The sequence below is a fragment of the Rattus rattus genome, chromosome 7 (genome assembly GCF_011064425.1).
Source record: "Rattus rattus isolate New Zealand chromosome 7, Rrattus_CSIRO_v1, whole genome shotgun sequence".
Lineage (NCBI taxonomy): Eukaryota > Metazoa > Chordata > Mammalia > Rodentia > Muridae > Rattus > Rattus rattus.
Window position 1 is genome coordinate 104457975 of NC_046160.1, and position 15701 is coordinate 104473675.

Here is a 15701-nt window from a genome sequence, read left to right on the forward strand (position 1 = left end):
GATGGCATGGTGGCCAAGAGCGCTTGCTGCACTTGCAGAGGTTTGTGTCCAAGAACCCACATGGCATCCACAACTGTCTATAATTCTAATATCAGGGGTACAACGCCATCCTCTGACGTCTGTGGGCATCAGGCACACTCCTAGTACACATACATACATACATTTAGGCAAAACACTCATATACATAAAATAGTAAAATAAATCTAAACAACATTAAAGACAGAAAATGCAGATACAACCATTCCGTACTTTAAGCAGATTGGCCTGGGGATCCTTCTGATGAGGCCTGTGGCAGGTCCACACAGGCATCCATGAAAAACATGTACCCATACCTCACCAATACCGACACAGTGGCAAGGACGTCTAGGACGAACCGCACAGTAAAGTAAAGGACATTATGCCCAGCTTCTAACATAGGTTGACAATGAGAAGCTCAGTGTAAGCTAGCCTGTAATGCTATGGCAGGTCGCCATTATGGGGCAATGACACCCTTACAGGGCGATGCATTATATTCCAATACATTGTTGTGAAAGACTGCTGAGGCTGCATTTGACAAAAGTTTAATAGTGGATAAGATGGCAAGAGCGTTAGTTAGATGAACCAGATGTTTGATGGGGAGATCAAAAATATGTCAGTATGTCAAAAGATCCCAGCTAAAGGTTTAGTCGTCTCAGATAATGTAAACTGATCACACGATGTAGACATGACATCAGACACAGCACACTGCACACGGCACAGGAAAACAGGCTTAAACCAAGAGTTCCAATTCACCAAATTATTTTTTAATTGGTAAATTTTTAATTATTTTATCAGAAGTAAATAATTATCAAAATATCCCATTTCATCAAAAATTATAACATTTTGCAAACCATAAAAATATGGCACATAAATGAAAAAGAACAGAGAAATAGCCTGTGAGGGAGTTCAGATGCTGAACTCACCAAAGACATCACCTCAGCTATTACACTCCAAAGGATGACGGTTCAGTGATGATAATATCTCGTCAAACTGACTTCTGAAATACCCGAGAGTCTACACGTCTACCTCTAGTTGGCTTTTTCTTCTGTTGTCTTTTTGAATTGTGATGAGTGAATACCAGACCCTGTATGACAAATCATATAAATAATACATGGCTCTAATGTAGTAGGTGATAGCTTCCTTCCCAAAATGCCTGCTTTTGTTGTTTTATTTAATGAGCCTTCCTCAGTTAAGGTTGCTTTTAGTCAGGTAAATGTTTTCATGGTAACTGAAAAGGTAATTAATACAAATTCTTACCAGCTCTTCTGCAAAACCTTAGGACACCATTAAAGGCAGTACCTACCCGGTTCTTTGAGACAGAGCTGACTAGAGCTTGCCTGACCATTGTCTATGATCAGCAGTCCCCTTAGAAAAAGAGGCTGCACATTTGATACAAGCCCAGGCTTTACCTAAGGCAACTAGGGCAAATTAAAGGCATTCATGGCTTTGGGGAGAAAATCACTAACACTTTATATATATCGAGTTATATATCATTTAAGCTTTATTTTGTACAAAGATAATTTTACTATTTGCCAACTTTAAAGAGTATAACAGGGCTACCAGAGCTTTTGTAAGGCTGAGTAAAATCTAGTCTCGTTTTATGCCCTTATAGGAAGCTCCCTGAAACAAACATATAAAAAAAAAAAAAAAAACAATTTAATTTGCCACTTAAAATGATATGCTATCAAGTTAAAATTACTCTAAAGGTAAGGTAGCAATAGAGACCGCAGGAGTCGTGTATGAATAGCTGAATTGCATGCTATAAAGCCTCCAGACGCCTCCTCGCCATACCTGTGCTAGTCAGAGCCTTGCACAGCACCACCACAGCACCGTGTTTGCTTCAGATTACCCATCCTTCCAAGCCAAGTTATTATGTCTACAACTGTATGTTATCCTCTTAATTGCTTTAGATATTAAATCAGTCCATAACCAATATGAAGCTATCAGTACTCCACAGTTTGTGGACCACACTTACAACCTCATTTCCTCCCTGCAGGCACAAGTCTTATCCTTATATATGTCTGCTTTGTTTCCAAAATGAGGACTTGGCATGATGTTGGAAAGGAAAACTTGAAAATATTTTCATTTCTGAATTATTTCTTCATTAAATACCTCCAAATTATAAACTTTTAAATATTAATGATGCCTTAACAAAAAATAAATAAATAAGACACCCTGACCTCAGAATCTTCCTACCACAGAGAGAGTGCAGAAGAGTGCGGAAAACAGAAAGGCTGCCTTACTTGCCAGCTTCTAAAACTCCCAGCTTTACATATTGGACGTGGGATGCTGGACTTAAACTAAAGCCTCCAGGAAGAGTGAGTGCTGCCTCCCCACAGTGTTCTCCCTTGCAAAGTATCTCAGCCAGAGGTACCTGTTGGAAACTCTTCCAAACACAGAGCATTTGCCGACTCAGTAAACCGCCACAAGGTTAGAAGCTCACTAAGTCCCACCATGATCAGTGAATTTGACCTCTGGATAGTGTCATGCTTTGCCACATGCATTTGCATTAGAAAAAGGTTAACAAGATTTAAACAGGGAATTACATGCAGAATAACGAAGGTCTTCAAGCTTCTGCCTCCCAGCATCCTGCCCCTAGGAGTGACATTTCCCACTGTCTCCAGATCTGCCCAGGAAATGTAAGACTCAAAAGACCTCTGCTAAGAGCCCACCTCCCTGTCTTCAGTTACTAACATGGCTTTCAGGCTTTGGTTTTTCTCACTGCCCTCTCTGTCTTAAGGTACATTCTGGAGCTGCAGTCCCAATGTTTTCCTGTGAATCGCCATGTCAGTTGTCACCCATTATTACCTCCAAGGTTGAAGCTAAGTGGTGTTTAGCAGCTTGGTGTGATATGGCTTTTTTATTTTTGTTTTTGTTTCTTTTTTTTTCTCCCTTTTCAAGTTTCAAGCTGAATTTAAAAGTCAAATTTTTTCTGAAGAATTAAGCTAATGGAAGACAGAGCAGAGATTAAATCAGGGGGAAATCATGACTGGTGCTTGGAATTGTCTGAATACAAAGAACCCATCAAGGGTAATGAGGTTCAACCTCAGTGTACGGAAGGAGACATGCTTAGTGCTTTCCGAGCACTTACAGCTAAGTTCTTGGGGAGAATTTGATGCACAGATTCCTCAAACTCAAACATGGCTTCCTTCCATTTGGATTTTCCTCCAATATGAAACAATTGCTTCAAATACATATTATTACATATTACCAATAACAAACGGTAATAGTTAGACAAAGCGCAGATTCTCCCAGAGGTTGACAGTTCTTACGGAAACCAGTGTGCTTTTAAGAAGTGACTCTGAACACTTGCTGTGTAAGCGTGACGTGGGCACCCAACTACAGATCCCCGCACTCTCTTAAAGAGCTGGGGGCAAGATCCTGCTGCCTGCTGGCCTCTAGTCCCAGTCCTGGATCAGGGACCCGGGCCTCAAGAGATTACAGAGGATACAACAGGACATCTGATGTCCCCTGTTAGCCTGCTCTCTCTCTCTCTGTGTGTGTCTGTGTGTGTGTGTGTGGTGTCCTTTCTCACCACACAAACACACACACACACACACAAGAAGGAAAGAAAGAAAGAAGGAAGGAAAGAAAGAGAGAGAGAAGCCTCTCTTTCTCAAGGAAGGGGAGGGGAGGGGAGGGATGGAACAAGGACAAAGGAGGAGGGAAAGAAGGGAGGGGGAGGGAAAGGAAGGAGGAGGAGGGAGAGGGAGGGAGGGAAGGAGAAGGAAGGGAGGAGGAAGGCAGAGGGAAGGAAGGAAGGAAGGGGAAGGAAGAGGGAAGAGAGGGACTGAACAACCAATGTTAGCTTTCAAAATTACTAAAAGATTTTCTGTTATTCCCTTCACCAACAAATGCTGAGCACATTATACATGTTAATGCATTATGTGGTAGGTAGCACAGGAGGGACACAAAAGCAAACCTGATTTTTAACCTGCACCCACACAAGAGCTCCCAGTACCCTACAGGTTTGCATTATAACATCAGTGCATACTGGTAAATAGCCTACAGCAAAATCTGTGCACAGCAAAATGTCGAAACAAAAGGACATAAACATCAGAGTGAGGGTACGTGAAACAAGGTTAGAAAAGACAAACCAATGTAGGGAAATGCTAGGGCACTGAGAGGGGGATGTGGTTGGGGGGAGCTCCTCATAGAAGCACTGGGAGTGGGGAGGGGATAGGGAGTTTGTGGAGGGGAAACTGAGAAGAAGGATAACATTTGAAATGTAAATAAATAAATTACCAATTAAAAAAAAGAGAGAGAGCAAATGGGAGAAGAGACAGAAAATGCAGTTGAATGGGGGAGGGGTCCTCTGGCAACAAGATGTCCCCTAAGGGGAGGTGAAGAAGCAAGCAGCCTCACGGTAGCCATAAACACACAGCCCTTCAGACATCCATATTTCTCATTCTGTCTTTGACTGGCAAGTGGTTTTCTGGTTTCAAATTTCAGATACAAAAAGTTAGAGCCTGCTAATAGATCCTTAAAGGCTCTATTACTCAGGCTCCCACAGTGTAAGTGAATAGACCAGCACCTTACACCTTGCTCTCCACTGAGTTGCACAGCAGTTGGCAGCCAGTCACCAGGATCACTTTAACTGCAGGACACAGACCACGCATTTGCAGACAAGACAATATTCTGTATGATGTCTTACAAGATCAAAACACCAAAGCCAACTCTGTCTTGGTGACAGGGCTGCTGGATTAATCCTGTTGCTCCTTTTCTACCTTACTGAGACCTACTTTGAAATTTAGAAGGAGTATATCCTAATCATTGTAAGACAATGAAAAGACAATGGTGTGTGTGTGTGTGTGTGTGTGTGTGTGTGTTGTCTGAATATTTCTAAAAGAGTTTAGGAGGGAGGAGAGGGATAAGTTAGATTTACTCAAAAAGACACAGAACCAAGGGAAACTGAAACAAGGGCAAAATAAAAGATGAACATGTGGGAACTTTAAGGAAAAACACTGTTACCTAACAAGCCTTTTCATGAGAACCTAAAGAACAACAGGAGAATGGTGGTTAAAAGGAACAGGCATCAAGTGTTACACAAATGCTACGACCACTATCACACAGACTCATGCGTGGGCTTGCATAATTATCTCATTTTGTGCATCTTCTGATTTCTTTGTTTAATATATTTAACATTTTAAAATTAACTAAAAGAAACACTGACCCAGAGGAGAGATACCAGCTATGCAAGTATCAAAACCTAAGTTCAATCTCAAAACCCAAGAGAAGACAGGTGTAATTGCATGTTTGTAAGCCAGCACTGGTGGGGAGAGGGGTCAGGTGGCCCCCGAAAGACCACTGGCCAGCCTAGCTAAATCAGAGAGCTTCAAGAACAGTGAGAGACCTGTCTCAAACATACAGAGGAGGGCCAGCAAGGTGACTCAGTGGCTTTGTAAAGGAGCTTGCCACTAAGCCTAACAACTTGAGTTCACCCTGGGACCACATGGTAGAAACAACTGACTTCCAAGTTGTGCTCTGAACTCCATATACTTTGTGATGTGTTCCTCTGTAGGTACACATACAATAAATGAGTAAATACAGAAGTAATAATTTTGGTTTTTTTAATATCTTCTTAACTGAAACAGAATTATATCACTTTCCCTCCTCCCTTTGCTTCCTCAAGCCCCTCCCAGACCCTCACTCAAACCTGTTCCATTCCCCTACTCTCAAGTTGGTAGCCTGTTTTTCTTCTGTTGCTGTTCACATGTACACACACACACACACACACACACACACACACACACACCAACAACTAAAGGAGGTCAATTATCATTTGGTTATAAAGTACATGAGGCAACAAGAGCCCAGCAGCCCCAAATTATCTAACATTTTGTTAAAAGTGCAGGAGAAACTAAATGGCATTCGTCTACATTTCAGAGGCAGTCTAATAGTCAGCAGCTCCAACTCCAGGATCACCAACCTTTATTTTTCACAGAGCCCATACCAGATATCACTGTGAAAACAGAGCACAAGGTATGAAAAACAGACACGGCATAATCAGAACTGTTGTTAAATCCAAATCAACTGGCTACCGCAGGAGTGCGGGGCCAGCCTGGGCTATGGAATGAATCTAAGGCCACTCTGGTCTACAGAGAAAGACTGTGTCTCCAAAGTAGGGCAGTGGAGGATGACAGAGAAGCTGGGGACTGAAAAGTAAAACTATTTTCCTGGAAACGAATACTCATCTTTGCAGAGTCTTCCTAAAGCCACTGTGAGGGAAACAATACTTCAAGAGCAACAGAAAGACTGGGTGTGTGAGCTGAAGCCTCTCTCTAGCTGCTCTGCAAACCAAAACCCTCTGCGACCAGTCTAGCCTGTGTGAAAATCACTCCCGTGTATTACTATTAAGCTGGAAACAGAAAGTCAGGCTCCTCAAGACCGTTAGTGAGCTATCAACCATTTTTAAATGCCCATGAATTGCAGGACTTCCCACACACCATCCAATTTCTATAACAATATAAAAGAGAAGTAACCGGGGGAGGAGAACAGGAAGAAGAGAACAAGGACTAAGACGTGGGCAAGAACAACCCACGGGGGTTTGCCGCTTTTTCCCTCTGACCCTCGTTCCTTGTGTTTGCTGTGCTCTGCTTTAACCCCGCTTCTGCTCAATAACGCAATGTTGGCACTTCCGTCACCAGCATCAGGGCCACACTAATGCTGCCCGGGAAGCAAATGTTAGAAGTCATATTGTGTGGCACAGGAGCTATTTCTGGTATTTCTTAAACGTCTAGAAAGTGTTGAAAAGAGTATGCCAATATTTCTTTACTATCTCTGTGATCTAAACCTTGAACCAAATCCAAAAGGTATTTTTAGTGACATGCTGACAAGATAAAAGAGAAACTCAGACTGAAGAAACATTCAGTACCTCCTTTAGGTTATATAAAGTTAGGAGCTGTGAGCATCAATTTTCTACCTATCATTATAATTATGGAAACTCTTCAAATGCAGCAACTTATTAGAAGACAACCGCACTAATAAACAGATGCAGGGGGAGCTGATACATATCTATTTGCCATCTATTTTTGATCTAATTTGCATAATTAGAATTAAGTTATTTCCTTTCATAAGGTATTTTTCTTTGATTTTTAATATATTCTGATAATTACCTCATCTATGCTAGATAAAAGACATGGGAAATGGCGGCTGCCCGCTTTCAACTCCTTCACGGTTACCCCATACTCACGAGCACCCACAACTGCCGTTCCTAGACTCATCGCAATGCTAACCTACCTCAGGCAAACAGCTACAGCTATAGGACTCTGAAGTATTCCAAAGAAGAGCTATTCCTTGGTTCTTATCACTCTGCCACATTAGGCCGCCAAATAAAACACTGCCATCTCAGAGAAGAGCCCCTTTCTGGGTGTAGGGCCATGAGTAACTTCCAGTTTAAAAAGAAGGAAGGAAACTAATAAAAGACCTTGTTTCAGAGTCCCAAAAGAAAATCTAAGCTCTAAGGAGGGGCTATATACGAGTCAATCAACTGTTAGCTTAATTTAATATTATTTGCCTTCAAAACTAGCTCTCAAAATAATACAATTTTCTATTAAGACATCTTTAAGCAATTCTAGTAAATAAAATTACAACTGTGTTTCAAATGGAGATTAAAGGCAGCTGTCACCTCTATTTTGGCTGCCAAGTTTGCTTTCTCCAGGTCTTTCCGGTCCATGCACCGCTTCACTTCCTCCAACTCAGAAGCCATGGCGCTGAAGTTGAGCTGCACTCGCAGATCTGCCATCTGCTTCTCCAGATTCTGTTTCTCCCGCTCTACTCCTAAGAGGTAAACGGAAAGCTCTGTGGTTACTCTCTTCACAGGAACACGTACTTTTGAACACTTACCATTAAACCTTTGTGTCTAAGGCCCTAGCTCACGCCATGCACTCAGCAGGTTGCAGTCTACAGTCTGTCATCACAAGCCTCATGGCTCCCACACACTCATGATCGCCACTCAGTGCCACCCCTCAGCCTGCGGCAAAATCAAGTATTGCATATAGTTCTCAAATCTACACAGGCAGACACGCACGCCATGCTTTCTTAGTCACAGTAATGTTTTCAGTGTTTCCTAATTTCAGTTACATTTACTTCAGGATCCTGCTAGACCTTTTGTTTATCACAGTTTGTGAAGGCCTACATTACTGTCACATTTTTAAACCAAAGCACTGAAGCCAACCAGGCTACCATACACTGATGCTCCAGAAGCTTACGGACAGGGAAATGCTGTTCTTAGATATAAACAACAATTATTCTTCTCAGTCTCTGCAAGACTGACTGCTCTCCCTAGACACTGATTCTGAAGGCTATACCTGAAATTATACCTCTGAGGAATATACATTCATTAGGATTTAATTCAACACAAATTGCTTGGTCAATGAAACAAAGAACATGTTATTATGTCCTTCACATGGGAAGATGGGTAACCTAAAAATCCATTGTTAATAAACTTGCATTATAAGAATGGAAAGACACACAAAATGCTTCCTTTTCTGTAAAATATTAGGAATTAGAATAAATGCTAACAATTTAACACTACCATTTTCTAATAATTTTCATTCTAGAAAAGGAATAACGTAAATATGATCAAATCAAATTTGTAAGCGGTTTACAAAATACACTCCACCGTAAGAAAGAGTAAAGTGCTCGAAACTTCACCCTGAAAAAGAGGACATATGGGCTCCCCAACAGCATAAGAACATCTGACAAATGACAACAGGAGGGACACAGTGAGAATGGGGAACTGAGCTGCACTTACACGATACAGTCAAACTCCACTAAGCTGAAAGAAATGGCATTGGAATGTTGTCCTGGGTAACAAAACAGCATGAAGGGTCAGCTACAAAACAGGGTTCACTATCCAGGTAGGTTCTGAGTATGCAGCATACCCAATACTCAACAAATACAAGGACAGGAAGGGACAAAGGCAGCAAGGGGCTCATCCAAGGCGCTGGGACCTTCAAATTTCTCCCAAAGACTATATCATACACATTTCATGATACATACAGTGTGGCTACCTACTACTAAATACATATTGTATAAAATGTACAGGAACAAATGTATAGACCATTATATACTTCATAAAATATTTATATATTTGAAATCCATACATACAGAAGTCAGTAACATTTTTAAACATAAAATACTAATGTTGATAGACATTATACACACACCTATATCATATACAATAAAATGTTTCACAAGGTTAGAGTATTTAAAAGACTAACAAGAAAAGAAAAGAAAAGAAAAACCATGCTCTCTTCACACACCCAGAGGATTGTTATATGCATGCCCTCTGGGAGGATGGGCGCATCATTAGGGGACAGCTCATTACAAGCTCAAGGTTGTGGAAGACTTGTGTTAAGACTTGCTGCTGTAACACCGTTACTGTGTGGGACTCTTCTGGGTGGGCAGCGCCCAGACGTGGGCTGTGTTAGTTGTTGTGAGTGTGGCTTTGTGCTAAGTGCTTTCCTAGCTGCCTCTCACAGATGTGCATTCTCGTGTGACTCTCGTGTTCATTCCTGCTCACCCTGCCTCCTCTCCCTCTCCTCCTCCACTGGACTTGTGGACTTGCCTTGCCTTCTCCTTCTCTGCAGTCTTCTCTCATGCAAAGTCACCTACTGCGTTTTAATGCAGCGAAGCTGCCGCCACATGCAACCCCTGCATCTGAACTTCCCGGCTGCCCAATCTGGTGAAATACATTCATTTTCTTTCATCACTGAAGTGAACAGTGAACCTTTCTCCCTAGAATAGCTCCATGAATTAGGGAGATAATGTGCAGGAAGTCACATAAAACCCTTTACATGATAAGGATCCAACATGCTGTAGTAGCCGGTTTTCATGAAGATAATAAAAGGAAGAACTCCTGTCTTAGAAGGGTGAGCAGCAGTGTAGAAGAGAGGGTGTGGAGCAGTCAGAGCACAGAGAGACAAGTTACAGTGGAAGGAGAAGTCAGCTGACACATGTCAAAGCTGGGGCGGCAGAATAAGAAAAGAGGGGTGACAGACTTGAGAGCTCTCAGAAGCCAGGTAGTGAGTGACACAAGCCGGTAATCCCAAAAGCCCGAGAATACAGCAGTGATCCCAGCTGCAAGGCTAGCCCGACCTAGACCATGAAGAGTATGATCTTCTCTCACAATATGAAAGAACATGAGAGAGACGGGGACAGACACATAGCAGACCAGAGGTAGGGACCCATTGAAGAGTGGAGAGAAGAAATAATCTCACATGTTACTTTGTGTTTTAGGCTGAAGTATCCGGAATGGAAAATGAAACCATCAATCAAGATGGGAAAGAGAAAAGGTCTGTTTGTGGTTTTTATTTAGAAAATACTTCATTTCAGCAAGAACTTATTTATACAGTACAATACCGTGTACAAAAAAATGCAATGTTTCCAGAACATTACAGCTGTCAATTTCCACACAAAGCCAACTCAACTATGTAAATTGGGATACTTCTCCCAAAGCTGACAACACAGTTTCCAAAATTTAAATGTTTTAGTTACATATATATATATATATATATATATATATATATATATATATACCTGTAATAGCAATATGTTATCTGTCAGACAACAGCACCAGATTTGCAGGGTTTTTCAGCTATCATTAGAAAATTATTAAGAATTCCAGCAAGACAAAAAATTTTAAAAAGATAAAATGCAAAACCCCAGAAAATAGCAAACTTTTCTTTCTCCAGTGGCTCCCTGGCACCACCCTGTTGTATTAGCTTCTCAAGCATCTCCCAGAGGTAGAACACTCTAGAGCAGCGTCACTAAAACGAGCTCTGAAGGCACCGGTAGTACCAGGTCACAAGACAGGAACAAGACACTTCACAGTTACAGGGATTTGGAAAGTGATGTCATATATCTACGTAATGGTGGAGGCTGTAATTCCGAAGGCATTAGAAGACCATGCTTGAGGAGAGGATGACTCAGCTGCAAATCTGCTGACTGCACACTCTGCGGATGAACACATGGAAAGAACCAACAAGCAACTCCACCTGATCGGCAGAAGTCACAAGATTGAGTAGGAGCAGACCCAAGGGTGGTTCTAAGAGGTGATTGCTAAAGCCTAGGATTAAATAGCTCCAGGGGAGAAATACTAAATTTGAAAAGCCGTTAATAGAACACTAGGCAAAATCAACCTTGGAAGAAGGAAGGTTCAGGAATAAGAACATCAGTGGAAGAGCCTTAAGAACCAGGAGCAGTCAAATGAGGTAAGAAACGATGATGCCACTGCATTTGACTGTGATCAGTGCAAAACCAAGCTGAGACCGCATTCCAGCCCCCAATCTCCAAACAACAATATCCCATATTAATTGTTCATATATTAAAAATTAGGGGGGAAAAGAAAGTAGCAAAATAATGGTACATTTACATCTTAATTCCAAAGACCCACATGTAAGGAAAAGAACAGAAAAATTACAGCTTCCTCACAACCTTTGTCTTTCTTAGACAACACCCATGAGACAAGCAGGTCTGACAATGGAAATGGGAAACTGGAAAGAGACAACGAAATGTCTCTTCAAGCACCAGAGACATTCAAATCATATTCTAGAATATGGCCAACTTGTTGGAAAATCTTGTAGAGACTAAGAAATTGGAAAAGATGAATAAACCATGACCCGAGGAGTGCACCTCTAGGGATGGGAAGCCACACCCAGCATCCAGCTTATACCTCGTCTAAACCTCCGGTCATCCCCTTGATCGTCCTGGTGGCTTGACGGTTGCTTGGAAATGCAAGATACTTGATGCTGCAAACCCCTTTGGTCACCTTCTGCTTTAATAAGTTGTGTACGCAGTTCTTCCACCTAGGAGCAAGTCAGAAAGCAAACTGCTATCAACTGTCAAAAGCAGGAAACAAATTAACTCACAGATTACTCTAAACTGTGCCCTGGGGAAAACACTCCCTGCTAATGGGCTACCCTGGTACAATAAAGCCAGCTAAATGCCCAGCTGGCCACACACAGTAGAAAAGGCTTATACCCCATGGTTTTTCGTTCTTCCATGACTTTCAAAAGGAATGTCTTTTCCTTCTCTGTGTCCACAGTGACAAACAACTTTAACACCTCTTAGTTTCCCTTTCTAGTCCTGAGAATTTAACCCAGAACCTTTTTGAGGGAGGCAAGGGTGCTACCACCAGGCATCATCTTAACTGTGGTGCTCTGACCAAGAATGGCTCCCACAGGTTCACAGACCTGAGCACTTAGGGAGTGCCATTAGGAGGTGGTCTTGTTGGGGTAGGTGTGTTCTTGTTAGAGGAAGTATGTCATTAGGGTGGGCTTTGGGGTTTAAAATGCTCAAGCCAGGCCCGGAGTCTCTCTCTTCGTGTTGTCCTATGATCTGGATATAGAGCTCTCAGCTCCTTCTCTATCACCATGTCTGCCTGCATGCTAGAATGCTTTCCACCATGATGACAATGAACTAAACCTCTGGAAAACATAAACAAGAACCAATTAAATGCTTTCCTTTATAAGACTTGCCATGGTCATGGTGTCTATTCTCAGAAATAGAACACTAAGACACGAATCTAACTCCATTTTAACTCTTTTGAGTTTTTTTTTTTTCAGACAGGCTTTTCTTACGTATCCCAGGTTAGCTTCTCACAGCAATCCTTCCTGCCTCGGCCTCCTGAGCCCTGGGATTACAAGCATGTGCTAGCACATCTGGCTCAAACACATCTGGATTTGACCTCGGCCCACTCCATTACTACTCTTCAGCTCAGATTTATTTTCTTACTCTCTCCCTGTTTTCTTACATGGAAACATGCTATGCTGGTGATTAGACTCAAATGAAGGAAACATGACTTAGCATTTTATGATATCAAAATAGACCTCAGAAAAGCAGGAGACCATGGAATTGTAAGACGCTGAAGCCATGGGCTGCATTATTCATATTCATTTTTACATATATACAGAGAGACTGGCAAATTTTCCACCACATAACAAATACACCCGTAACAAACATAATCAAGTTAGCAAAGGAAAAACAAAGTCACAACAACAACCTGCACCAAAAACTGACATTAAAGATTACAAAGTGGCACTTAGAAATAGAAGGAATCAGCATGGAATTAAGTCTCAACATCCACAAAACAAAGTGTGACTTCTGCCAACGTGAGTGCCTCATGAGCACTGAGTGCAGGACAAAGTCAGTAAACTCGTGTAAAGGCTCTGCAAAGCAGGTGCCTTTCCAGAGAGCATGCAGAGCGACGTCTAACAAGTATGACCACAGGCACCCTGGCCTGCAGAGCATGTCTTGTAGCTGAGAAATGGAATCTCACTGCCCAACAGAAGGAGGCACATCTGATTTAGTAAGCACAGGGGGAGGGGCAGTTAGAAACATAGGTACCCTTATCCAGTGCACTAAGATGACCACTGAAAGTTACTCACAAGCTCCCAACTGCTATTAGGGTTAATGGGCTACAAAACACTATACCTAAAAAGTAAACCCCATCTGGGGTTAAAGGGAGCCGGGCAGCATCCTGACAACCAGAGCAAAGGCAGTGATGCATTCACAGTAACCCAAACATGCACAGGTCTGTTCAATCTATTTTCCTCCTCCTCACTCTCCAGTGCCTCCTTGAACAGAATTAAGCTCCCGGGAAGTTTTATCTCCCACATCCAGTGTACTTGTTCACTGTTCTGCTGAGAGAGATAAGCAGAGAGTCAGAGCAGCAGTCAGCAAAACACACTGTCACAGTGGGAACTGGGTCTGGCTTTTCTGCGAGCTCTCTGAATCTTCATATCTGCAGTCTGTGCTAACATACATGCCCTAAGGAGGAAAATTCTGCAGCTAGACTCAATCCACATTTAATGAAACAGCAGACTGTCTTAGGTTGATAGACTCACCTGATGCAAAAGCGTTTCTCTACTCCCTTCAGATTGGCTCAGCAGCCTGCGCGAGATCTCCAATTCCTGCTCCAGCTAGAGTTTAAACAAGATAAAAAGATGTAAAACGAAGCATAAAATAACTGTGCCCAGTGGACAAAATGTGCCCCATGGGCCACAGCTGAAGAAGAAAATAGTTTCCAGGATATACTCACAATGAGTAGGATGGCATTTCACCACGAACAAACATTTATCTTCCATGAAAATGATGTTAATTACCTAACATAAAGGTGGTTGCGTGAAGCCTCCTAGATGTCTGAGATCTAATATGCTTCATCTCAGCTATGATCTCAGACCCCTGCCCACGCCTCAATTCATCTCTAAAATAGTCATTTTTACTATTTTCCTGAGATTCCCCATCCAGTTCTCAATAATGTTAGCAAAACTCTAAAACAATGTTTTCTTAAACAATGTTTTCTTGTACAAGTATGGTCAACTTTATAAATTAGAACAAAACCCACAGTGATCTAATAATTCAAACTACAGTTTATCTAGCATGACTTCTTACATTCCTCATACTCAAATGTATTTTAAACTTCTAAATTCAAAAAAGACATTAAAAATTTAATTAATAATATTGACGTTAGGTAAATACCATAGAAAACACAGTTAGCTGAGCAAATATCCTAAAAGTTCAGAATATACCCACTTACTTCAATGCAAAGAATGCAATAAGATGGAACATAATTTTTTTACTATTTTTTATTTAAAGCTTTTATGTGCTATGCTTGCTTACATTTTGAAACAAGATAATATCAAAAATTTGTATTATATATTTAAGGGCTTAAATATATAAATTACTTAAATAATCATCTTGCTAAAACAAACTACCACCTTTTAACAACTGTATGAATAGTGGGTGTGCATGGCAAGGATCTGGAGGAGCCTCAGGACACAGGCAGTAGACATTTACAGAAGAGCAAGATAGCTAAATGTATTCACATGCACACAAAGCTAGTAAGATCATTACAACCACTGTGGCTTAGACTACTGTCAACTGCCTGGTTTGATATCCAATGGCAATTACATAGAAATTAAGAAAAAGGTACAAAAGGCCTCTCTATACATGTGGTTTTGAAACATCATATGAATCTATAATTATTTCTCAATGGACTGTGTTCTATGTGTGTGTGTGTGTGTGTGTGTGTATACATGTGTGGGTACATATATTTGTAGCCTTGTAAACATGCATGTTAATATCAAAGGTCAACAACAAATATCCAACTCAATCCCTTAGCACCTTGTTTCTTGAGACAAGGTCTCCACTGAACCTAGAGTTCTCCATTCAGCTAGAATAGCTGGCCAACCCACCTGAAGATCCTCCTGCCTCTACATCTCCAACTCTGGGATTATTGGAGTACACTGTCATGCTATGCTTTCATTTAGATGCTATAGATATGAGTTTGGGCCCTTGTGTTTGTGTGGCAAACACTTTACTAACGCACCTCTCCAGTCACCATAATAATTTTTGTCCATTTACATAATAGTTCTTTCAAATTATACATGTAGCTAGTAAAATAGATGTATAAAAACACAGTATATGTAGAACTATAAAAAAAACATTATTATTGTTCTCTTGAATCTATGATGAAATAAAGAAGGGAAAAAAATCACCTTTCAGTAGAAATAGCTTTGAAGTCAAACAAGCTACTACTGGTCATAAACTTACTCTAACATCAACAGTTGAAACACCCCAGGGCAAACCCAATGGACTAACATACCCTGCCTCACACAAAGGTGATGTGGAAGCAAGAATAAAGTCTACAGAGAATGGTGAGAGCTTTCATAAGGAGA

The 15701-nt window shown here is 41.3% G+C and overlaps 1 protein-coding gene across 1 annotated transcript in view; it reads right to left on the reverse strand.

Moving 5' to 3' along the window:
• The window catches only part of Cep128 (centrosomal protein 128), a 348062-nt gene that overhangs the window by 247384 nt on the left and 84977 nt on the right, over positions 1–15701 (reverse strand). Inside the window, exons 12-14 of the mRNA XM_032908227.1 lie at positions 13869–13943; positions 11696–11828; positions 7646–7797 (exon numbers count right to left, since the gene is read on the reverse strand). Coding sequence (XP_032764118.1) covers positions 7646–7797; positions 11696–11828; positions 13869–13943 — 360 coding nt within the window. The remainder of the gene's footprint in view (positions 1–7645; positions 7798–11695; positions 11829–13868; positions 13944–15701) is intronic.